This window comes from Anomaloglossus baeobatrachus, chromosome 11 (assembly GCF_048569485.1).
Source record: "Anomaloglossus baeobatrachus isolate aAnoBae1 chromosome 11, aAnoBae1.hap1, whole genome shotgun sequence".
In the NCBI taxonomy this organism is placed as follows: domain Eukaryota; kingdom Metazoa; phylum Chordata; class Amphibia; order Anura; family Aromobatidae; genus Anomaloglossus; species Anomaloglossus baeobatrachus.
This window is the reverse complement of record NC_134363.1, coordinates 194,316,712-194,341,684: the sequence shown is the minus strand read 5'-3', so window position 1 is coordinate 194,341,684 and position 24,973 is coordinate 194,316,712. Positions and strand designations below refer to the sequence as shown.

The window sequence follows — 24,973 nt, the reverse complement described above, 5'->3', positions numbered from 1 at the left end:
GACGGGTGCAGGGGACGTCACCCCCCCACTCTACAAAGATCAAACCCCTCATAAAGCCGACATTACACTCTGCTGCAGCCACCAGACGTCCCCCCGGCTGTGGAGGGGGCTGCCTGTATCCGGCACTGGGGTCAGTGCATGATGGGGGGTCCGGCTGCTTATTCTCATAGCTGCTGCTTTGTTACATTGTAAACTGGAAATGGTGATTGTGGCCGACCTGTGGTAAGTGGCGGCCATGGTGGAACCGGACACGGATACTGGTCCCCAGACCGGACATTCACTGATGGTGTGCGGGGCATGAAGAACCGCGGGACCCCGACCTCTCCCACAGCGAGGCGCACACTCACCTCTGCCACTGGCCGCATGGCGCTGCAGCCACTAACCCCCCGCGCCCGTTACATAACCCCCCCCGCCCGGCACCTAATCACCGCGCTGGGCTATTTTAATCTAGCCAGCTCACACAGGCACACGTTCAAATCCCAATACTCACAGCATTGAAAGGGCAACAGCCGCCAAAGCCCCCCATGTAATATCACATATTCACAAGTAGAGGCCTGACAAAGGAAACCGCTGACACAAATATCACCCTATACACATATCACTTTACACATCCTGATTCACCTCCTGTATTATACTCCAGAGCTGCACTCACTATTCTGCTGGTGCAGTCACTGTGTACATACATTACTGATCCTGAGTTACCTCCTGTATTATACTCCAGAGCTGCGCTCACTATTCTGCTGGTGCAGTCACTATGTACATACATTACATTACTGATCCTGAGTTACCTCCTGTATTATACTCCAGAGCTGCACTCACTATTCTGCTGGTGCAGTCACTGTGTACATACATTACTAATCCTGAGTTACCTCCTGTATTATACTCCAGAGCTGCACTCACTATTCTGCTGGTGGAGTCACTGTGTACATACATTACTGATCCTGAGTCACCTCTTGTATTATACTCCAGAGCTGCACTCACTATTCTGCTGATGCAGTCACTGTGTACATTACATTACTGATCCTGAGTTACCTCCTGTATTATACTCCAGAGCTGCACTCACTATTCTGCTGGTGCAGTCACTGTGTACATACATTACTGATCCTGAGTTACCTCCTGTATTATACTCCAGAGCTGCACTCACTATTCTGCTGGTGCAGTCACTGTGTACATACATTACTGATCCTGAGTTACCTCCTGTATTATACTCCAGAGCTGCACTGACTATTCTGCTGGTGCAGTCACTGTGTACTTACATTACATTACTGATCCTGATTCACCTCCTGTATTATACTCCAGAGCTGCACTCACTATTCTGCTGGTGCAGTCACTGTGTACATACATTACATTACTGATCCTGATTCACCTCCTATATTATACTCCAGAGCTGCACTCACTATTCTGCTGGTGCAGTCACTATGTACATACATTACATTACTGATCCTGAGTCACCTCCTGTATTATACCTCAGAGCTGCACTCACTATTCTGCTGGTGCAGTCACTGTGTACATACATTACTGATCCTGAGTTACCTCCTGTATTATACTCCAGAGCTGCACTCACTATTCTGCTGGTGCAGTCACTGTGTACATACATTACATTACTGATCCTGAGTTACCTCCTGTATTATACTCCAGAGCTGCACTCACTATTCTGCTGGTGCAGTCACTGTGTACATACATTACTGATCCTGAGTTACCTCCTGTATTATCCTCCAGAGCTGCACTCACTATTCTGCTGGTGCAGTCAGTGTACATACATTACATTACTGATCCTGAGTTACCTCCTGTATTATCCTCCAGAGCTGCACTCACTATTCTGCTGGTGCAGTCACTGTACGTACATTACTTGTCCTGCATTATCCTCCAGAGCTGCACTCTCAGATCTCGTTTGTGTCTTGCAGATTCGGAGTTACTGCACTTGTTTCTGAAGAGGAGGAAGCACCATCTCTCCAGAAACCTGAGGATGGGGGTGAAGACGTTCACGCACAGCTCGCCGGCGCACAGTCAGGAGATGCTGGGAAAGTTGAACATGTTGCGCAATGACGGCCATTTTTGTGACATCACCATCCGGGTGCAGGACAAGATTTTTCGCGCCCATAAGGTGGTGCTGGCGGCGTGCAGTGAATTCTTCCGCAGTAAATTGGTGGGTCAGGCAGAGGAGAACGCGCAGTGTGTCCTGGACCTACACCACGTGACTGTGACCGGGTTCATCCCGCTGCTGGAGTACGCCTACACCGCCACCTTATCCATCAACACGGAGAACATCATAGACGTGCTGGCCGCCGCCAGCTACATGCAGATGTTCAGCGTGGCCAGCACCTGCTCCGAGTTCATGAAGTCCAGCATATTGTGGAACACGCAGCAAGAGAAGGTGCTGGACACCGGGCAGGAAAACGTCGGCAGCAACTTCCGAGACGGCAGCCTGTCCCCGGTGTCCTCTGAGTGCAGTGTGGTGGAGAGGACCATCCCCATCTGTCGCGAGTCCAGACGTAAACGCAAGAGCTACATCGTCATGTCCCCCGAGAGCCCCCTGAAGTGCAGCACACAGACCAGCTCCCCACAAGTGCTGAACCCCACACCTTCCTACACCGAGGCCAGGGCTCAGCCCGTTGTGGACTCTTCTCACGCCTTTCCGTGGACTTTTCCTTTTGGCATTGACCGGAGAATGCAGCCAGATAAGGTGAAGCAGATCGAGTCCAGAACATTAGAACTGCCCGGACCTTCAGAAGTTACCAGGAGGGTGACAGATTATGTGCCCTGTGAAAGTACAAAGGTCAGCTCCCCGCTGGTGATGGAGGACGACGTGCGGGTGAAGGTGGAGCGGCTCAGTGATGAGGAGGTGCACGAGGAGGTGTCCCAGCCGGTCAGTGCCTCCCAGAGCTCTATGAGCGACCAGCAAACCGTACCGGGCAGCGAGCAGGTGCAGGAGGATCTGCTGATCAGCCCACAGTCGTCTTCCATAGGTGAGGTCTGCCCCCATGAGCTCCCACTCATCTCTACCGATCACATCCACCATGCACTATCCCTGACCCCGGAGCTCACAATCTATCACACATTGTATCACTACTGCCATCATCCCTGACCCCAGAGCTCACAGTCTAATCCAGGGGTGGGGAACCTTTTTACTGCCGGGGACCATCTTGCAAATTTCTGCAAACCTTCAGGGGCCGCACAAAATTATCAACTTGAAAATGACATGGTATATTTGGTCAAACAATTCACCCCTACTGTGGTGGCCGGAGCGGCTTCTCTTTGGTGCGGCTGTGATGCTCGGTGATATTGATCATGTTGATTCTCACAACTGCTTTTCTGGGTTTGTCTTGTTCTGGCGCACAGTCAACTTTATCTTACAATAAGTTTTGTGAAGTATGTACATCACAAAGGAGACGCTGGAAGTGCTGTATATACATCACAAAGGAGACGCTGGAAGTGCTGTGTATATACATCACAAAGGAGACACTGGAAGTGCTGTGTATATACATCACAAAGGAGACGCTGGAAGTGCTGTATATACATCACAAAGGAGACGCTGGAAGTGCTGTATATACATCACAAAGGAGACGCTGGAAGTGCTGTATATACATCACAAAGGAGATGCTGGAAGTGCTGTATATATACATCACAAAGGAGACACTGGAAGTGCTGTGTATATACATCACAAAGGAGACACTGGAAGTGATGTATATACATCACATAGGAGACACTGGAAGTGCTGTATATACATCACACAGGAGACGCTGGAAGTGCTGTATATACCTCACACAGGAGACGCTGGAAGTGCTGTGTATACATCACACAGGAGACGCTGGAAGTGCTGTGTATACATCACACAGGAGACGCTGGAAGTGCTGTGTATACATCACACAGGAGACGCTGGAAGTGCTGTATATACATCACAAAGGAGACGCTGGAAGTGCTGTGTATACATCACACAGGAGTCGCTGGAAGTGCTGTATATACATCACACAGGAGACGCTGGAAGTGCTGTGTATACATCACACAGGAGACGCTGGAAGTGCTGTGTATACATCACACAGGAGACGCTGGAAGTGCTGTGTATACATCACACAGGAGACGCTGGAAGTGCTGTATATACATCACACAGGAGACGCTGGAAGTGCTGTATATACATCACACAGGAGACGCTGGAAGTGCTGTATATACATCACACAGGAGACGCTGGAAGTGCTGTGTATACATCACACAGGAGACGCTGGAAGTGCTGTATATACATCACAAAGGAGACGCTGGAAGTGCTGTGTATACATCACAAAGGAGACGCTGGAAGTGCTGTATATACATCACAAAGGAGACGCTGGAAGTGCTGTGTATACATCACATAGGAGACGCTGGAAGTGCTGTATATACATCACATAGGAGACACTGGAAGTGCTGTATATACATCACACAGGAGACGCTGGAAGTGCTGTGTATACATCACACAGGAGACGCTGGAAGTGCTGTGTATACATCACACAGGAGACGCTGGAAGTGCTGTATATACATCACAAAGGAGACGCTGGAAGTGCTGTGTATACATCACACAGGAGTCGCTGGAAGTGCTGTATATACATCACACAGGAGACGCTGGAAGTGCTGTGTATACATCACACAGGAGACGCTGGAAGTGCTGTGTATACATCACACAGGAGACGCTGGAAGTGCTGTGTATACATCACACAGGAGACGCTGGAAGTGCTGTATATACATCACACAGGAGACGCTGGAAGTGCTGTATATACATCACACAGGAGACGCTGGAAGTGCTGTATATACATCACACAGGAGACGCTGGAAGTGCTGTATATACATCACACAGGAGACGCTGGAAGTGCTGTATATACATCACACAGGAGACGCTGGAAGTGCTGTATATACATCACACAGGAGACGCTGGAAGTGCTGTATATACATCACATTGGAGATGCTGGGGCCTATATATCATAAGAACACCACTATAAAGTCTACTACCATAAAAAATATTTTATTAAGTTTCAAAAATATTAAAACAGAACAGTTGTATTGTTCTTCTCATCAGGCATATTTAAAATCACATATAAACACACGTATAGAGTGCAGGTGTCAACCAAGAATTGTACCTCGCCTGAGGACAGCCTCAGACAATGGTTCTCTGAGGAGGACAGAGGTGATACTGATATCTATAAATACTGTGTCTACCTTCCTTCGTAGTGATTAGGTATCTTCTGTGTGTGTGTGCCCCCTGTGATTGTGAGGGCCCCCCCCCATGTGTATTTGTGCCCCGCATGATGGTGGGGAGACCCCCCTGTATGAGGTCCCTGATGATGATCCTCGCTTTGTGCCCCCCTGTCCTTCAGGCTCCATTGATGAGGGTGTCGGGGAAGGTCTACCCACGCTCCAAGGGACGGCCAGCAGTAATGTCCATGCAGATGATGATGACCGGTAAGTCTGCTCGTCCCCCGTCTCCTCATGACTGTGACCTCTTTATATTGACCCCTTATTAATGAGGCTGGAAGGTCACATAGGTGAGACATAGCCCCGAGCCCATCCCATATATGACGGCACACCAGTGCCAATGCAACCGCCATCATGTGTCCTGTCCTCTTCATAGATTGGAGAATGTCCAGTACCCGTACCAGCTATACCTGACTCCATCCACGAGCAGCACCGAGCGGCCCAGTCCCAACGGCCCCGACAGACCCTTCCAGTGCCCGACCTGTGGAGTGCGCTTCACCCGGATCCAGAACCTGAAGCAGCACATGCTTATACATTCTGGTTAGTGTGCACAAATGGCGCTGCTGCGTGCCCGTCACTGGCTTCATTCCGCGCCCGCTCCGCCTTAGCGGTGGGACGCCGCCCGCTCCGCCTTAGCGGTGGGACGCCGCCCGCTCCGCCTTAGCAGTGGGACGCCGCCCGCTCCGCCTTAGCGGTGGGACGCCGCCCACTCCACCTTTGCGTCACATGCAGTGCATGACCAGCGCCATGTTCTCTCTCCTGTACCTTGTGAATGGGAAGTATTGGAAGGACATTGTCATTTGAATGGCAGCTAACAGAGAGCAGTAGACGTCTTGGGTGTAAACTAATGACATATTTGATCGCTCCCTTCTCTTTTCCCAGGAATTAAACCATTTCAGTGTGATCGCTGTGGGAAAAAATTCACTCGGGCTTACTCCTTAAAGATGCATCGGCTGAAACACGAAGGTAAACGCTGTTTCCGGTGCCAGATATGTAGTGCCACATTCACTTCCTTCGGGGAATATAAACACCACATGCGGGTTTCCCGGCACATTATCCGCAAGCCTCGGATATACGAGTGCAAAACATGCGGCGCCATGTTTACCAACTCTGGAAATTTAATCGTGCACCTGAGGAGCCTGAACCACGAAGCGTCAGAGCTAGCAAACTACTTCCAGAGCAGGTGAGGCGCACCACCAGACGCAGCCGACGTAACCCAATGTTCCTCCACACAGCAGCCGCCCGAGCGCAGACCGGACCCCGGCACCCTGACTGACACGCGGGGAGCCATGGAGGGTGCAGTACAGCTCCGAGCCATAATGCACCCTCCTGATCCAAGCCCACATTGCCCGGGGCCCCAGACTGACCTGTGATTACAGCACAGACAAGAAGCGGCTAGTGTCTGCACGAAAGCAGGTGGACTGGTCACCGCGCAGCAGCAAACTGCAGCGTACAGGCGATCAGTCCACCATGTAATCATACAGACTGGAAGGGCGGCCGTATACGAGCCTGCCGGGGCCACAGGTAACAAGAGGGCCCAGAGCCTGAGGCTGCACTACTGAGAGCTCTGCCATAGGATAGTGCTGGCCTCAGTGGTGCAGCCTCTGGCTCTGCGTTGCCAGATCTCTGCAGTTGTTTTTCTCATTTTACTTGTTTCATGTTTTCTCACTTTCCTGTGATCCTGAACCGTACGCCTGTCCCTTCTCTCCTATCTGCCCTTGTATTTCTCATGTCACACTCCATCATTGGAGCAGAAAACTGAGAAATCCAGACAGAACGGACATCATGGATGCCAGACGGACGGACACCTTGTAATGTTTTGTTTGTTTAGGGTTTTTGGGTTGCAGATTTAAGAAATAACAACTTTGCTTCACTCACCCTCCCCAGGCGCGCCACGTCCTTGCCCCCTTTGACCTCTCCAGCTCCTTAGGGTCTGCTCCCCTCCCCCTGGGCTCCGCCCTCCCTCTGCCCCTCCCCCTGGGCTCCACCCTCCCTCTGCCTCTCCCCCTGGGCTCTGCCCCCCTCCCCTCGGACTCTGCCCTCCCTCTGTCCACCTCCCCCCGGGCTCCGCCCTCCCCCTTCCCTCTCGGGCTCCGCCCTCCCCCTGCTCCGCCCTCCTCTGCTCCCCCGCGGTTCTCTAATGATGAGGCTCCGCCCGCTGGGCCGTGCTTCTTGTATGCGGTGTCAGTGCTCGTGGTAAGTGTGGTGTTCTTCTCCCCCTCTGTGCTCCGCCCTCCCCTGCTCCTCCCTCCCTCTCTGTGCTCCGCCCTCCCCCTGCTCCCCCGCGGTTCTCTAATGATGAGGCTCCGCCTGCTGGGCCGTGCTTCTTGTGTGCGGTGTCGGTGCTCGTGGTAAGTGGTGTTCTTCTCCCCTCCGGGCTCCGCCCTCCCTCTGCCCCCTCCCCCTCCCCCTGCTCCCCCGCGGTTCTCTAGTGATGAGGCTACACCCGCTGGGCTGTGCTTCTTGTGTGCGGTGTCAGTGCTCGTGGTAAGTGTGGTGTTCTTCTCCCCCTCTGTGCTCCGCCCTCCACCTCCATGCTCTGCCTTCCCCCTGTTCCCTTGCGGTTTTCTAGTGAAGAGGCTCCGCCCGCTGGGCCGTGCTTCTTGTGTGCGGTGTCGGTGCTCGTGGTAAGTGTGGTGTTCTTCTCCCCCTCTGTGCTCCGCCCTCCCCCTCCATGCTCCGCCCGTCACCTGTCCCCCTCTTGCGCTCCACCCTTCCCCTGCTCCCACGCGGTTCCTCCGCCCGCTGGGCCGTGCTTCTTGTGCGCGGTGTCGGTGCTCGTGGTAAGTGTGGTGTTCTTCTTCTCCGCAGCGATTTCCTAGTGCCGGATTACCTGAGTCAGGAGCAGGAAGAGGCTCTTGGGCAGTACGAGCTGGTAGAACACAGCTTTGAAGGCAACTCCTCTGTCCAAATGCCGGTCATCTCCCAGGTGTCCTCCACCCAGAACTGCGAGAGCACATTCCCGCTGGGCTCCCTGAGCGGCCTTGTAGAGAAGGAGGGCGACGAGGAGGAACTGAGTCAGCCTGCAAAGGCCTCCCCCCTGGAGGACACCAGCCCAGATGACGCCCCCAAAACAGAGGTGGCTTCCATTGCTGTGGAGTAGCCGATACCTGCGCCCGGACTTCAGATGCGTCTCCATTTTTAACCCTTTTTTTTCTTCTTTTTGAGACTTGCCTGTGTTTGGTCAGTTCTAGTTTCTCTTACATTTGTTTTCTGCTGACAATCCAGGGCGGGCAGCTGCCCCGGCCGCGGGCAGACCCCCGGACACCTCTGCTTGCCCTCTCATGGGAGGAGCCTCTGCTGGATAATTGCTGCGTCTCGCCGGACGCTCACACGTCGCCATGGAGCCGGCGGTGCAGTGACTCCTCAGCGGGAAGTCTCTCCGGAACGTTCTCTTCATAGGAAGCTTGAAGTTTTGGTGTCGTTGTGATCTGATTGGAGTGTTTGCGCCTTTGATGTGTGGAGTGACCGTGTTGTCCGGTGGGATGTCGCTGCACTGGTACAGACATTGTCTCCATCGTCTGAAGCTTATCCCGTCTGTTCATTTTAGAACTTCTCTGACCAAATGTGTTCACCAGCAATGTGACTTGTACAGATCGTCCCCTCCGGAGAGCTGTAAAGACGTTTCGCCTGACCGGACCCGTCCTGCGGTCCAGCTCCAGTCGCCAAGCACAAGGTATAGACCACCGGCACTACGCAACGCTCCGATGGCTGCATCTTTGATAGTTCGGCTGCTGTTGCTATAGATAACGAGGTCGCCGGCTTCCTCTTTATTTACTAACCTTTTATTATACCCTGAACTTGTAACTTTACTACTTTATAGGATTTTATTATTATTTCTTTTATTTGATTTTAAGCCTTAGCAGAGCTGAGATCCCGACTCTTCTGCTCTGGGTGGAGTTTACGAGGCCCGCGGTGTTCGCTGGCACGGCCTGTGCTGTCATTGGCTGGCGGCAGCACATATGGAAGGATGAGGCATTCTGCTCCGCAAGAGCCGCCAGCAGATACACACCAGTGTGTAATAACCGGAGACCGGGGCACGTGGGGGGCGACAGCAAATCAGCGCAGGGACCCGACTCGTAACGTCAGAGCACCATTAGGGCATGTGTGGCTGTCTGAGGCGCCCAGTATATGGGGCACAGCGTGATCGGGGCGTGGGTGGTCAGGTGGGCCAGTGAGCGGGTCAGCGTGATTGGGGCGTGGGTTGTCAGGTGGGCGGTCAGTGATTGGGGCATGGGTGGTCAGCTGGGCCAGTGAGCGGGTCTGTGGCGCGCAGTATACGGGGCACAGTGAATAAAGCTCTTGACCTATAAGACATCTTTCATTATTCCCAGGATCAGAGCTGTCCTTCAGATCACGTTGGCCGTGCCTTCGTCCTAGCAAGGACCAGGATGGCTGATGTAGGTGCAGAGACTTCTGTTTGCCAGGATGAATCGATGTCTGGGCAGGGCGGCAGTCATCGGGGGGGTCTGGGCAGGGAGTCATCGGGGGGGCTCTGGGCAGTGTGCACGCTACTTCTGCTCTTTCTGGCAGGGCGGAGACCTTTGTGCACTGTTATCAGTCGGATGTCGGTGGCTCTGCGGATGTTGCACCACCTGGGTCGGTTTGGGGCAGATTGGCGGGGTCATGTCTGGGTGTCGCCCGGTTTCGATGGAGCTGTGGCTTTTATACCCAGCTGTTAGATTTCTGCAGACAAGATGCGGGTGCGAGCTATAAGTACACTACAAGGGCGAAGGCTGTGCAGGACGGACCATGGGTCTTGTCTCATTGGTGCTGACAAGTCAAACTACTAAAAAAAAATGTGCCGTTAAAAAAAGCCCAAGGAAAATGTTGCACAAGTTCTTCTTGAGTCTGCCGAGAGTCCATTGTTTGCATGGATCTGCTGGTACTTGTAGTGAAGCCCTCGCCCCATAGCTGCGCAGTTTGGTGGTGGTGGTTATGGCGTGCTGCAGAGGCTTAAGCCCACCACGTAGAGGAGAGGAGTCGGGCAGATAGTCCTTCAGGTGTCGCCGTCTCCCTGACTCCCCCAGACACATGGCTGCTTGGTTTGGCTGCTGTTTGGAGTGAGGAGAAAGTGGCGGACGGACTCCTATCTCCTTGAGGTCCCTCTCCTCTGGCAGATGAAATTCTATTTTCCCGATCCCTGGACCCTGACATCCACTTGCCGGCAGGCCCCCCTCACCTCAGACGATGGGTGGGCTCGGCAGACTTCATCTAATGTGAATGCCGAGAGACTGCAGATCGGCTCCTGTAGAGCGTCCACGGCAGCCTTATACCAGGAATGTCCCTACAGCTGCCCAGTCACAGAAGTGGACTATATATCTGTGTTTATATACCGCACTGTGCAGAGGTCGTAGGCAGGTGTGGACTAAATGCTGCAGAGTCAGAAGCTACAGTAGGGAAAAAGTCATTATTCAGCCCCCAATAGTGCACGTTCCCCCCTTATAAAGATGAGATTTGCCTGTAATTGACATCAGAGGTGACCACAACTATGAGAGACAAAACAAATCCAGAAAATCGCCACGTCTGATTTGGAGAATTTTTTTTGCAAATTATGGTGGAAAATAAGTATTTATTCATCTAAAAATATGCAAGATTTCTGGATCTCATAGACCTGTAACTTCTTCTATAAGAGGCTCCTCGGTCCTCCACTCATTACCTGTAGTAATGGCTTCTGTTTGACCTTATCAGTATAAAAGACATCTGTCCACAACCACAAACAGTCACACTCCAAACTCCACTGTGGTGAAGACCAAAGAGCTGTTGAAGGACACCAAAAACAAAACTGTAGCCCTGCAGCAGCCTGGGAAGACTGAATCTGCAATAGGCCAGCAGCTTGGTATGATGAAATCAACTGTGGGAGCAATAATAATAAAATGGAAGACATACAAGACCACTGATAATCTCCCTCAATCTGAGGCTCCACGCAAGATCTCACCCTGTGGGGTCAAAATGATCACAAGAACGATGAGCAAAAATCCCAGAACCACACGGGGGGACCTAGTGAATGGCCTGCATAGAGCTGGGAGCACCGTAACAAAGGCTACCATCAGTAACTATTCTGCCAGGGACTCAGATCCTGTAGTGTGAGACGTGTCCCCCTGCTTAAGCCAGTACATGTCCGGGCCCGTCTGAGGTTTACTAGAGAGCATTTGGATTATCCAGAAGAGTATTGGGAGAATGTCATATGGTCTGATGAAACCAAAGTAGAACTGTTTGGTAGAAAACAACTCGTCGTGTTTGGAGGAGACAGAATGCTGAGTTACATTCAAAGAACACCATACCTACTGTGAAGCATGGGGGTGGCAACATTATGCTTTGGGGCTTTCTCTGCAAAGGGACCAGGACAACTGATCCGTATACATGAAAGAATGAATGGGGCCATGTATTGTGAGATTTTGAATGCAACCCTCCTTCCATCAGCAAGGGCATTGAAAAGGAAACGTAGCTGGGTCTTTCAGCATGATAATGATCCCAAGCACACCGCCAGGGCAACGAAGGAGTGGCTTCACAAGAGGCACATGAAGGTCCTGGAGTGGCCTAGCCAGTCTCCAGATATCAACCCCATAGAAGACCTTTGGCGGGAGTTTAAAGTCCGTGTTGCCCAGTGACAAGCCCAAAACCTCACTGCCCTAGAGGAGATCTGCATGGATCATCGGGCCAACATACTACCAACAGTGTGCGCCAACCGGAGGAATGGGCCAACATACCACCAACAGTGTGTACCAACCGGAGGAATGGGCCAACATATCACCAACAGTGTGTACCAACCGGAGGAATGGGCCAACATACCACCAACAGTGTGTACCAACCGGAGGAATGGGCCAACATACCACCAACAGTGTGTACCAACCGGAGGAATGGGCCAACATATCACCAACAGTGTGTACCAACCGGAGGAATGGGCCAACATATCACCAACAGTGTGTGCCAACCTTGTAAAGACTTACAGAAAACGTTTCACCTCTGTCATTGCCAACAAAGGATATAGAACAAAATATTGAGATTACTTTTTGTTATTGACCAAATACTTATTTTCCACCAGAATTTGCAAAAACAAATCTTCCAAATCAGACGCGGTGAGTTTCTGGATTTGTTTTCTCATTTTGTCTCTCATAGTTGTGGTCACCTCTGATGTCAATTACAGGCAAATCTCATCTTTATAAGGGGGAGAACTTGTGCAATTGGGGGCTGAATAATTACTTTATTTCTCCACTGTATCTGTTTGGAGAAAAGTGAAAGATAAATCCCCGCAGTATCCAGTGACCTCGACCTCCCGTCTCCTCCTTCACTTCTTCTCATCTCTTGTGCACAGGTTATGGAGGAGCTTAGCAAGAGATTTTTCCAAACGTCTTGGAGAACTGACCCCAGATCTTCTGTGTATGAGGCTTGTGCGGATCCTTCTGTCTCCTGACCCCGGATCTTCTGTGTATGAGGCTTGTGCGGATCCTTCTGTCTCCTGACCCCGGATCTTCTGTGTATGCGGCTTGTGTGGATTCTTCTGTCTCCTGACCCCGGATCTTCTGTGTATGAGGCTTGTGTGGATCCTTCTATCTCCTGACCCCGGATCTTCTGTGTATGAGGCTTGTGTGGATCCTTCTATCTCCTGACCCCGGATCTTCTGTGTATGAGGCTTGTGTGGATTCTTCTATCTCCTGATCCCAGATCTTCTGTGTATGCGGCTTGTGTGGATCCTTCTGTCTCCTGATCCCTGGCAGACCGGATGATGTGAGATCAGGCCATTGTTTGGCCGGGTCATCACCTCCAGGACGCCTCGTTCGTCTTTCATGTCACTTCAGGACTGAGCACGGTAACACAGGGTCGTTATGCTGCATCAGCCAGGAGTCTCCCAGGCACAGATTTCATACCCTGCTTTCATAATGAGCTGTTGAAGTTTTGTTTTTTTTTTTTAAATTAACAACACGAACTGGACAATATTGAAGATCGCAGACACATTGGTCGGCTAAGGAAACTATGCAGCAGATGAAAGACACACTGTATGCTTCCCCTGGAGGACGGAAGATGTCCAGCAGTGCCATCAGCTCAGAACTGGCAGGGACCAGCTACTTCTGTGTAATGTTTGGAGAAGTCTGGCCAGTAGTCATAGGAGAATTGTGGCCAAAAACCATAGACTTTGAAACAAGGCCGAGCAACTCCACTTTGCATGGAAACATAAAGCCCGATGGAGAGCTGGTAGAGCTGAATACTTTACATTTTGACTAACAGAAGCACTTTGTAATGTTGCACACAGTTCACACATGTATAATGGGGGGTTACTTGCTTTGCTGCGATGTGAGGCAGCACAGGAACACGAGCCATTTGGAGGTCCAGCAGTTTATTAGCTCCTAATAAACTGAACTGGTAGCACAGGTTACACACACACTGCTTCCAGGCCGGTACACCCGCAGCTTGCCCACACAGGTGTGGATACCTTTCTCCAAAGGCTCTATCCCACTGACTTGTCAATGTTTCACGGTATGCCTGCAGCAGGGGTATGGCCACCTCCATCACTGACTTCTGCCAGCGTCTACAGCCTCATTCATAGATCTGGGATCAGGAGACAGAAGGATCCACACAAGCCGCATACACAGAAGATCTGGGGTCAGGAGACAGAAGGATCCGCACAAGCCTCATACACAGAAGATCTGGGGTCAGGAGACAGAAGGATGCACACAAGCCTCATACACAGAAGATCAGGAGACAGAAGGATCCACACAAGCCTCATACACAGAAGATCTGGGGTCAAGAGACAGAAGGATCCGCACAAGCCTCATACACAGAAGATCTGGGGTCAGGAGACAGAAGGATGCACACAAGCCTCATACACAGAAGATCTGGGGTCAGGAGAAAGAAGGATCCACACAAGCCTCATTCATAGAAGATCAGGGATCACTTCTCCAAGGTGTTTGGAGCGCCCTGCTGAGGAGCACCTCTATCCTGTGCATGAAGCTGGTCACTCTGCAGCGTTTTCTCACTCCCCTGCCTCGATCTTTTGCGCAGCGTTGGTTGCACTCTCCTGCTCTGTAGAAGATACTATGATTACAGCTCCTGCTCACACCAGTCACTGTACAGCCGGTCGATTCTTAGACATCACCCGTTTTAGCCAGCGCTCCACCACCGCTACCTCACACATGTAGGGTGACTACACGCACTGCAGCTCCCAGCATTCTCTAAACCGCTAGAGCTAAAGCTCCTCAACTACTTTTGGGCCATTTATGACACCACAGACTTCAAACAATGGACGGATGATGTGAATGACGATTTGTAGTTTGGGGGAGAGTTTGACGTGGCGTGAAGGTCAAGCGACAGCACGATGTCTCCAATTGCGGCTTCATTCCTTTTCTTCCTGAAAAAAAAACAGAAAAATCTTAACAGCACAATATGAAGAATTGCACAATACCCTCCGTGAGACGCCGCGTCTCCATAATCTGAACGTTTTATATCAATCCCAGAGATGAGCTGTGCTAATTCTGGGGTCCGGGATCGTCATCCCCACCCCTTCCCCGAGGTCTAGCATCGTCGCCCCCCCACCCCCGAGGTCCGGCATTGTCCCCGTGACCAGGTCCAGCATTGTCCCCACCCCAATGTCCAGCATCGTCTCCACCCGGAGGTTTGGCTTCGTCCCCACCCGAAGGTCTGGCTTCGTGATCAGTTTAGATTTGTCCCCGCCCCGAGGCCCAGCATTCTCCCCACCCTGAGACCTGTCATTGTCTCCACACAGAGGTTTAGCTTTGTCCCCGCCCCGAGGCCCGGCATCCTACCCACCCGGCATCCTACCCACCTGGAGGCCTGGCATCGTCCCCACCCAGAGGTTTGGCATCGTCCCCACCCCGAGCCCTGGCATCGTCCCCACCCAGAGGTTTGGCTTCGTCCCCGCCCCGAGGCCCGGCATCTTCCCACCCGTAGGTCTGGCTTCATCCCCGCCCCGAGGCCCGAATTCGGCCCTGCCCCGAGGCCTGGCATCATCCCCCACCCGGAGGTTTGGCTTTGTCCCTGCCCCGAGGCCTGGCATCCTCCCCACCCGGAGGTTTCGCTTTGTCCCTGCCCCGAGGCCTGTCATCCTCCTCACCCGGAGGTTTGGCTTCGTCCCTACCGCCATGTCCTGTGATGACCCTGTAATTCAGGCTCCTGTTGTAACCGTTTAGCTCAGTATTCTGACGGACCGGACATTATCCAGCCCCTTCTAACTTCTCGCGGTTTGGGGGGCCCCCTGTTCTATTTTGGCGACACAAAGGGTGGAAGTTTGCGATGTCCCCGTCTGGTTACTGAGGACGTGTGTCCCACGCAGCTGGTGCCACGTCCACTTTGTCTTTCACCTGACTTTTTGTGGTCCAGTCCGGGGGCTGTATGTTGAGTCCTGGCACAGTGTTCTGCGTCCGCTCCCCCGGTCCTGGGGTGGGGTGGGCTCCCTTGCAGGCCCGGTCACGTCCCCTCCCCCACCTATCTTACTCCTTGCATGTATATTAACCTGTCGGCGAGGATTGCTTTCTTTTTGTTTGAAATATATACGATGTTTAAAGAGACACATTTTATATACTTGTATCCGGCTTTTAACATTTTTATAGTACCCCATTGTTCTTGGTGGCAACAATTATCTATTTTTGTGCCCATTTTTGGAAAACAAGTGCCGTTTTGGAAATGTTACAATTATTTCTACAGTTCTTGTACTCTGTGTGAAGGTCACGGTTGTTTTTGTCCTTTTTCCTTTCTGATCTGAATTTCGAGCCCGTAGCTGTACGCTTTTGATGTTTCCAAATGTCTGAGTGGGTGGAGCCAAACATCAAGACCACACCCACTGCTAAAGTGGAAGGAGCAGCTTCCCCCCCATTCATTGCAAAAGCCTCGCCCTGGTGACGCGAGGTGTCTATAAGATCATGGGGGGGGGGGGGGTACCATCATCTACACCCAGTTTCAGGGGCTTTATATGCGTCCCCTCAGGCCATGACATTACGGTTGCACTGACTGGGGGAGCACCAGAGAGGGGCCGGCAGGATAAGTCAGATTTCCCTCCCCATTGTATCATTCATAGTAATAGAAAACCATGAAGGTGACTCCGCCTCCATGACTCCTCATTCAGCACAGAACTACTAGTCTGTCTGGAGGGCGGAGTCTGAGGGGAGGAGGCGTTCTCATCTCTCTGCAGGGGGTGATGGGATTGTTTGGCTCCGCCCCACTTGTGTAATGTATATACTCTGTATAGCTACATGGGATATACGAGGAATACGTGTCGGCTACATTTTGCCTGGTTGTTTAATCTAAAAAATAAAAAAAATAAAAAAATCTGGTATGAAAACACAAAGGATGGGAGTTCTGCCCGGCGCCGGCACAGGTCAAAGTACGAGAAAATACAAAATCACTTAGTTTTGTGTCTTTGGATAGAATCTTATGATGGAAGATTTTTCATTAAAGTATATTATTATTAATGTTTTCTGCTGGTGGCGGCTGATTCTTTTTACACCACGTCTGGTAATGAGTGTGAAGCCCACCAGGGCCAGGAGGAGAAACCCAGTCCTGAAGGGTCACTGTACACACAATGCTCTCTTCACAACTACACATGAGAGGACAGGGGAGGCTGGAGAGAGGACAGGGGAGGCTGGAGAGAGGAGAGGGAGGACCGGGGAGGCTGGAGTGAGGACAGGGGAGGCTGGAGTGAGGACAGGGGAGGCTGGAGTGAGGACAGGGCAGGCTGGAGAGAGGACAGGGGAGGCTGGAGAGGGGACAGGATAGGAGGATACAGAGGTGGCTGGTAAAAGGAGGACAGGGCAGGCTGGAGAGAGGACAGGGGAGGCTGGAGAGGGGACAGGATAAGAGGATATAGAGGTGGCTGGTGAAAAGAGGACAGGGAAGAGAGAACAGGGGAGGCTGGAGAAGAGGACAGGAGAGACAGGACAGGGGAGGCTGGAGAGAGGACAGGAGAGAGAGGACGGGAAGCTGGAGAAGAGAGAGGACAGGGGAGGCTGGAGAAGAGAGAGGACGGGAGGCTGGAGAGAGAGGACAGGGGAGGCTGGAGAGAGGACAGGGGAGACAGGACAGGGGAGGCTGGAGAGGGGACAGGATAGGAGGATACAGAGGTGGCTGGTAAAAGGAGGACAGGGCAGGCTGGAGAGAGGACAGGGGAGGCTGGAGAGGGGACAGGATAAGAGGATATAGAGGTGGCTGGTGAAAAGAGGACAGGGAAGAGAGAACAGGGGAGGCTGGAGAGAGGACAGGAGAGACAGGACAGGGGAGGCTGGAGAGAGGACAGGAGAGAGAGGACGGGAAGCTGGAGAAGAGAGAGGACAGGGGAGGCTGGAGAAGAGAGAGGACGGGAGGCTGGAGAGAGAGGACAGGGGAGGCTGGAGAGAGGACAGGGGAGACAGGACAGGGGAGGCTGGAGAGGGGACAGGATAGGAGGATACAGAGGTGGCTGGTAAAAGGAGGACAGGGGAGGCAGCAGAGAGAACAGGAAGCTGGGGAGAAGAGAGGATAGGAGGATAGAGATGGCTGGTGAAAAGAGGAGGACAGGGTGTGATACCAATGTGATATGACTGAAGAATGAGTGTGATTAGATAGGGATCATAATCAAAAGATAGTGATCACAGGTATTATTTGATCTATCCAAAATTCAGTATCAGAGAGAGGTGTCCTCTGGTTGACCCTATTTCACCATTACCAAAAGCGTACGTGTTACCAAATCTTGAACAAACCACGATTATGAGGAAGTAACGTTTACAGTTCAACAGTCAAGAGGAAACTCGTGGTTAGTTAACAGATGTAAGGAAACTGGCATGTAAAATTTACGGCTCATTGCAATATCTCCAGGAAACTGTGGTCGGCCAGTGGTCAACTGGAAAAATGTGCAGGAAGCTACTGGTGCCCACACCAGCTTGTGGTCAAGTTACATGAACATGACTCAGCTGTCACATGCTGGTCACCAATTCACCACTCGGTGCACACGATGTACAAAGTTTCCTATAAAAAGACAGGACTCGCTTAGTGAAATTGGGGGACATTTCCAGGACGCTCAAGTGGACGCACTGTTCCTGTGATGCAGATGTTGTTTCCTTCTCACTAATCGAGTCCCTCTGATGAGGAAGGAATGCTACAACATAACGGTAATGTTGATGCATATTTCTGTTATTGTATATGATTCTATGACTATAAAGTAGTGCTAATGCCTATGTACCATTGACTATTCATGTGCTATTAAAATAGTATCTTGCTATAAAGAATCTTAGTATTCGTGCCTGATTAGGATATCAGTGAGCGACTCGTAAGTACAGGCATTCAGCCCCCTTTTTTAGTAGAATTTAGCAAGACATAAATTTGGCGTAGTCGGCAGGATTACTTCTATAATAAGTAAACGAATTTCCTTTCTCGCCTTTTCATTGGGGGACACAGACAGTGGTTTATATGTTGTCTCCAGGGGAGGCGTGACACTAGGTTTAAAAAAGTTAGCTCCTCCTCCCACAGCATATAACCCCAGCTAGGCGGGAACTAGCTCAGTTCTTTTTAGTGTCAGCAGGGAGGCTGACACGTCTGGCCTGAGCCCCAGGCCAGCTCATGTTTTTTGTTTGTTTTATTTCTTTTTCTTTGTGATTTTATTCTATTTTTGACTATGGGGCAATACCAGGGTGTACTCACCCTCGTTCCCCCCCGCTTACGGGCAGAGGAAACCTGGCGTGCAAAAGCAGTCAGTCTTCCCTCGCGCCCAAGTGGTCGGGTCTGCGTACCCCTCCAGGCTCTCTGGAAGCACCTCACAAAGGTAGCTCCAGAGAGGGCTAAGCAGAGCCGAGCACCTGCTAGCCTTGAGCCGAAGATGCGACCCCGAGATCTCCGCATCCCAGGACCGATGCGTCTTCAGACGGAGCAAGAGCAGGTAGGGAGACGACGTGTACCCGTCCCCTGCATCCAACCGCCGCCTGAGGAGGCGCCGGTGGGGCGATGCAGGCCGTGTTCCCGGGGAAGCATCATAAATTTAGCTCCCGGTGTCGGCCTGCATTCTTAGCAACGCCCCCTCCACTGCTCCAGAAGCCGCTCCCTCTAGTGGGCCGTCTCTCCCCTCCATGCTGCCAGAGAACGCTGGACGCCATTACATGTGGGGAGCAGACACGGGTGAGTTCGCCTCCTTGGCTCTGCAACTCTGCAGCACTATATACCGCTCTGTTCAGTGGTATATCGCTGTCTTTCTAGCGGTGTGTGCCTGCTGGCTGGCGGTGTATATCAGCTTTTAGCGCTATATACTGACTCTGTCTGCAGGTATATACCGACTGTTTGGCAGTGTATGCCACTTTACTATTGGTATATACCAGCTCTGTATAGCAGTCCCTTTCTAATACTGCTAGTAGCTCCTCGCCCACAGTAGTGTAATACTGCTAGAAGCTCACAGTACTAATTGTACGTTTGTTGCTGACATGCGTAAAAACCGCAAGGGTGATAAAGCTTCCCAGGCATCCTCTATGGACCTGTACTATGCTTGTACCACCTGTGGAAGCTCGTTTCCCAATGGTCGAAACTATCCACTCTGCCGGGGCTGCGATGCCCCTACTACAGTGTTACAACAGGCGTTGCCGGACCAGGGGGTCGTGCAATCTGTGGGTTCGGCCCCAGCCACCATTCAGGCAGCACCCCTGTCTGATGAGGCTATCCATGCATGGGCTCTTCTGATGTCTAAAAGGTTAGATGACCTGGCCGCTCAGATATCCCAGTTTTCCACAGGCTCTCGCAGCCTTCCCCCAGCTCAGCTCCCTCAGAGGAGCCCGCCTTCGTCTGGCGTATCATCCCCAGTACGTAAAAAGGCTGTTTCCAAAAGGCGCCATTGCGACCGCTCCGCCTCGTCTGACTCACACGATGGTCAGTCTGACTCAGACTCCGTGACCTTTAGTAGTCACGATTCCCGAGACTCTGACTCTGTTTCAGATGTCCCTTCTGAGTCTAGGCATATGGAGACACTTAAATAGCGGCTGTCAATCACTCTGTCGATTTCTGATCAGCCCTCGGACCCGACTTCAGTCGGCAATCAAGCGAGCCGAGACGCCTCCTTTAGTCCTTTGCCCAGGATCCGATTTTTCATCAAATCATATCTAAACGGTGGGATCACCCTTATAGGCGGTTCAATAAAAAATCCTCCTCTTCATTCGCTTATCCCTTTCCTCCGGAAATGGTTAAGCCCTGGTCGGTACCCCCCGTTGTGGATCCGCCAGTGTCCAGACTGGCTAAACACACGGTTATGTCTGTTTCAGACAACGCGTCTCTCCAGGACTCGTCCGACCGCGCAGTTGAGGCTGCGGTCAAATCTATTTTCCAGGCTTCGGGCTCCTCTCTGCGCCCCCTGTTTGCCATGACATGGGTGGCAAGAGCTATGAGCGTGTGGAGTAGGAACCTGCGCAAGTTGCTTCGCCCTTGCAATATTCCTCCAGAGGCTCTTGAGATTCTTGATTTGTTCTCTCTCGCCTCTAATTATTTTCTTCACGGCTCCCTATATGCAGCTAGCAGGTCAGCCCTAACGGCAGCCAATGCGGTCTTCGCCCGCAGGGTTCTGTGGCTAAAAATATGGAATGCGGACAGTGCCTCAAAGAAGTCCCTGTCCACACTTCCCTTCCAGGGTCTTCTTCTGGTGAATCCCTGGACAAACTCATATCTGAGGCGACGGGAGGTAAAAGTACCATTCTACCACAAAAGTGCCCTGTAGCCAGAAACTTCAAAAAATCTTCTTGGCGCAGGCAGTCCTTTTCGGCCTGGTCCCCAAAAGCCATCGGCCCAAGGACCGTCCCAACGCTTAGATTGAGGATCCGGTCCCTCAAGGGGCTCTTCCTGACGTTCCCACTCCAAGCAACCTAAATCCAAAGGACCTCGCTCTGTACAGGCCCCCTCAGCATGACGCCAGGTATCCCGCAGATCCGACTCCTGTGGGAGGGCGGCTTCTGTTTTTTTGGGATATCTGGCTAGACCACACTCACGATGCTTGGGTTTGAGAAATCGTCACCTCAGGTTACAAGATCGATTTCCATTCCCTGCCGGCCAACAGGTTTCTGCGTTCTCTTTCAAAGTCCAAAACGCAAAGCCATATAGAAAAAAAGATTCCGGTCTTTGTGAGCGCTAGTAATAGATCTTTGGTCTTTGATGTTTTAAGAAATTTGGCTTGATTATTAATAACATAAAGCTCTTGTATTAACACAACGCGTTTCAGCAAGATACACTTGCCATCCTCAGGTGTCATCTGAGGATGGCAAGTGTATCTTGCTGAAACGCGTTGTTAATACAAGAGCTTTATGTTATTAATAATCAAGCCAAATTTCTTAAAACATCAAAGACCAAAGATCTATTACTAGCGCTCACAAAGACCGGAATCTTGTTTTCTATATGCCTACTCCCATAAGGGAATCCGGGTAGAGCTGCTGTGAGTAATAGAATCCATCAGATCATTTGAACTAACAGCGGGGGGACACAGGTCCGCACAGAGCTCCAGGATTCAAAAAGTCGGTCAATCTGAAGCTAGCAGCGGCAACAAACCTGGATCCACCCAGCAAAACAACGGCTAATGCCAGCTGAGACAGTCCCTCATCCCCCAGAGGAATTATACATCTAACACCGGGGTTGTGCGAGGGCGCACAACCTAACCAGGTGAGCAATTCTATAATATAAATATACAGAAATCACTCCACGGGTGCTTCTCATATGCGCTATATTTTTATCTCTACAAAACGCAAAGCCAGGCCTTATTTCAGGCCATAGCCTCTTTACAGAAAGCAAACGTCATCATTCCAGTGCCCCTAAAATAGCACGGCAAAGGTTTCTATTCAAACCTTTTTATCGTTCCCAAAAAAGATGGCTCTGTCCGCCCTATCTGGACCTCAAACGGCTGAACAAATTCGTACGGATTCGAACTTTCCGAATGGAATCATTGAGAGCAGTGCTAGCCGCCATGGAAGCTGGAGAATTCCTAGCTTCCATAGACGTTCAAGATGCTTATTTACACATTCCCATATGTGTCTCTCATCAACTGTTCCTTCGCTTTGCCGTAGGACACAGTCATTTCCAATTCAGGGCCCTCCCCTTTGGGCTGGCCACTGCGCCTTGGGTCTTCACAAAGGTCATGGTGGCCGTCATGTCCATTTTACACCCCAGAGGCATCCTGGTTGTTCCCTATTTGGACAACCTTCTTGTCAAAGGGAGCTCTCCTCAGTTTGCTCAGAAAGCGTCAGATTTGTCTAGACACGCTGTCAAGGCTAGGGTGGCTTATCAACTTCAACAAGTCATCCCTCATTCCTCATCAGCGCATCACCTTTCTAGGTATGCTGATAGACACGGCTCAGTTTTTCTTCCAGAGGACAAGAGGTCTTCCCTGATCAGGGCCGCCCAATCCCTCCGCTCTCGCCGTCACACATCCCTTCGGAATAGAATGGCAGTGTTAGGCAAGATGGTGGCGGTCATAGAAGCCGTGTCCTTTGCCCAATTCCATCTGCGCCCTCTACGACTGGATCTTCTATCCTCCTGGGACAAGAATCCAGCTTCCCTGGACCGGTCAGTCCGCCTATCTCTGTCTGCGCTCAGCTCCCTCGTCTGGTGGACTCAAGCCTCATCCCTATCTCAAGGGAAGTCCTTCCTCCTGGTCCACTGGCAGGTAGTCACGACGGATGCCAGCCTGATAGGCTGGGGGGCGGTATTTCTCCACCACACTGTTCAGGGACGCTGGTCTCCTTCCAAGCGCTCTCTGCACATCAATGTTCTGGAGATCAGAGCCATATTTTTGGCTCTTCAGAATTTTCAACCCTTACTATTGGGCCTCCCTGTTTGGATCCAGTCAGACAATGCCACGGCCGTGGCTTACATCAACCGTCGGGGAGGAACTCGCAGCAAGGCAGCGATGAACGAAGTATCCAGGATTCTTCTTTGGGCAGAGAAGCACATCCCCATTATTTCAGCTGTCCATATCCCAGGGGTAGACAACTGGGCCGCAGACTTTCTCAGCAGGCAAGGTCTAGCGGCAGGGGAATGGTCCCTCCACGACGAAGTGTTCCATCAGATCACTCATCGTTGGGGACTCCCGGATGTGGACCTCATGGCGTCTCGAATGAATGCCAAAATACGTCCCTTCATATCTCGGTCGAGAGACCCGCTAGCGCTCGGCTCCGATGCCCTAGTGTTTCCACGGTCGCAGTTTCGCCTGCCCTACATCTTCCCTCCGTTTTCTCTCATTCCAAGAGTAATCAAGAAAATCAAAGCGGAGGGAATCCCGGTGATCCTCGTGGTCCCGGACTGGCCCAGGAGAGCCTGGTATCCAGAGCTCCTCCAACTTCTCAGCGACACTCCCTGGCGTCTTCCCGACAGCCCGGACCTTCTGTCGCAAGGTCCAATATTCCACCAGAATACAGCACAGCTGCATTTGACGTCTTGGCGCTTGAATCCCTGATTCTTGCCAAATCGTGTCTTTCTTCCAGGGTAGTTCATACCATGCTTAATGCTCGGAAGCCTTCCTCCGCCAGCATTTACCACAGGACCTGGAAGACCTATCTTTCCTGGTGTGACCGTCATAATCGGTCGCCCCTGACTTTTTCAATCCCTAATATTCTTTCTTTTCTGCAAGACGGTCTGGACTCTGGTCTTGCTCTCAGTAACCTTAAAGGACAAGTTTCTGCCTTGTCGATTTTTTTTCCAGAAACAGCTGGCTTCTCGCCCTCAGGTCCGTACCTTTCTTAAAGGGGTAGCGCATTTGGTCCCTCCTTATCGCCACCCCTTAGATCCCTGGGATCTGAATATGGTTCTGGGAGTCTTTCAACTTCCTCCTTTCGAACCTCTGAGAGAAATCTCTCTTCAACGACTGTCCTGGAAGGTTGCCTTTTTAGTCGCTATTACCTCGATCAGGCGAGTGTCCGAATTGGCAGCTCTTTCCTGTCGCTCACCTTACCTGATATTCCATCATAAGGTGGTCCTTCGGCCTTCCCCCACCTTCCTTCCGAAGGTCGTATCCCCTTTCCACCTGAACGAGGACATTGTGTTGCCGTCATTCTGCCCGGCCCCAGTCCACTCTTTTGAGAAAGCCCTTCACACTCTCGATGTTGTCAGGGCTCTGCGGATCTACATCTCCAGAACAGCGCCGATGCCCTCTTCGTCCTCCCAGTAGGACACAAAAAGGGCAACCCGGCGTCTAAATCCATGATTTCTCGATGGATCAGGACTGCCATCTGTGAGGCATACAAAGCACGAGGTGCCGTTCCCCCTCAATGTGTGCGGGCCCACTCTACATGAGCAGTGGGTGCCTCCTGGGCTATCCGCCATCAGGCTTCGGCGGCCCAACTTTGCAAGGCTGCTACCTGGTCCAGTGTGCACACGTTTACAAAATTCTACAGAGTGCATACGCATGCCTCCGCGGATGCTGCTCTTGGAAGACAAGTCCTTCAGGCGGCAGTGGCCCATTTATAAGTGGCCACTGCTCGGTTCTTGACAGTGTTTTGATGTGTTCACTGCAGTTGTTAGTCAGCACTTAGTCTGATGTTATACACTGTGAATAGTTCAGTTCTCACCCAGGGACTGCTTTGGGACGTCCCACTGTCTGTGTCCCCCAATGAAAAGGCGAGAAAGGAAATGACATTTTTGAGTACTCACCGTAAAATGTCTTCCTTAGAGCCTTTCATTGGGGGACACAGCTCCCGCCCTTGTGGTTGTGGTTGTCCTTCTCCTACTGCTTTTACACCAAACTGAGCTAGTTCCCGCCTAGCTGGGGTATATGCTGTGGGAGGAGGAGATAACACTTTTTTTAAACCGTCAAGCCTCCCCT

General features: G+C 51.6%; 1 protein-coding gene across 2 annotated transcripts in view; it reads left to right on the top strand.

The window, feature by feature from the left end:
- Positions 1 to 16,645, top strand: part of ZBTB44 (zinc finger and BTB domain containing 44) — a 33,707-nt gene extending 17,062 nt beyond the window's left edge. Inside the window, exons 2-6 of one of the 2 annotated variants that reach the window (XM_075328179.1) lie at positions 1,905 to 2,966; positions 5,340 to 5,424; positions 5,594 to 5,757; positions 6,100 to 6,400; positions 8,029 to 16,645. In XM_075328179.1, coding sequence (XP_075184294.1) covers positions 1,967 to 2,966; positions 5,340 to 5,424; positions 5,594 to 5,757; positions 6,100 to 6,400; positions 8,029 to 8,320 — 1,842 coding nt within the window. In that variant the 5' untranslated portion in view covers positions 1,905 to 1,966 and the 3' untranslated portion in view covers positions 8,321 to 16,645. The remainder of the gene's footprint in view (positions 1 to 1,904; positions 2,967 to 5,339; positions 5,425 to 5,593; positions 5,758 to 6,099; positions 6,401 to 8,028) is intronic. The other variant, XM_075328180.1, reaches the window with a different exon arrangement.
- The last annotated feature ends 8,328 nt before the right edge of the window (positions 16,646 to 24,973 follow it).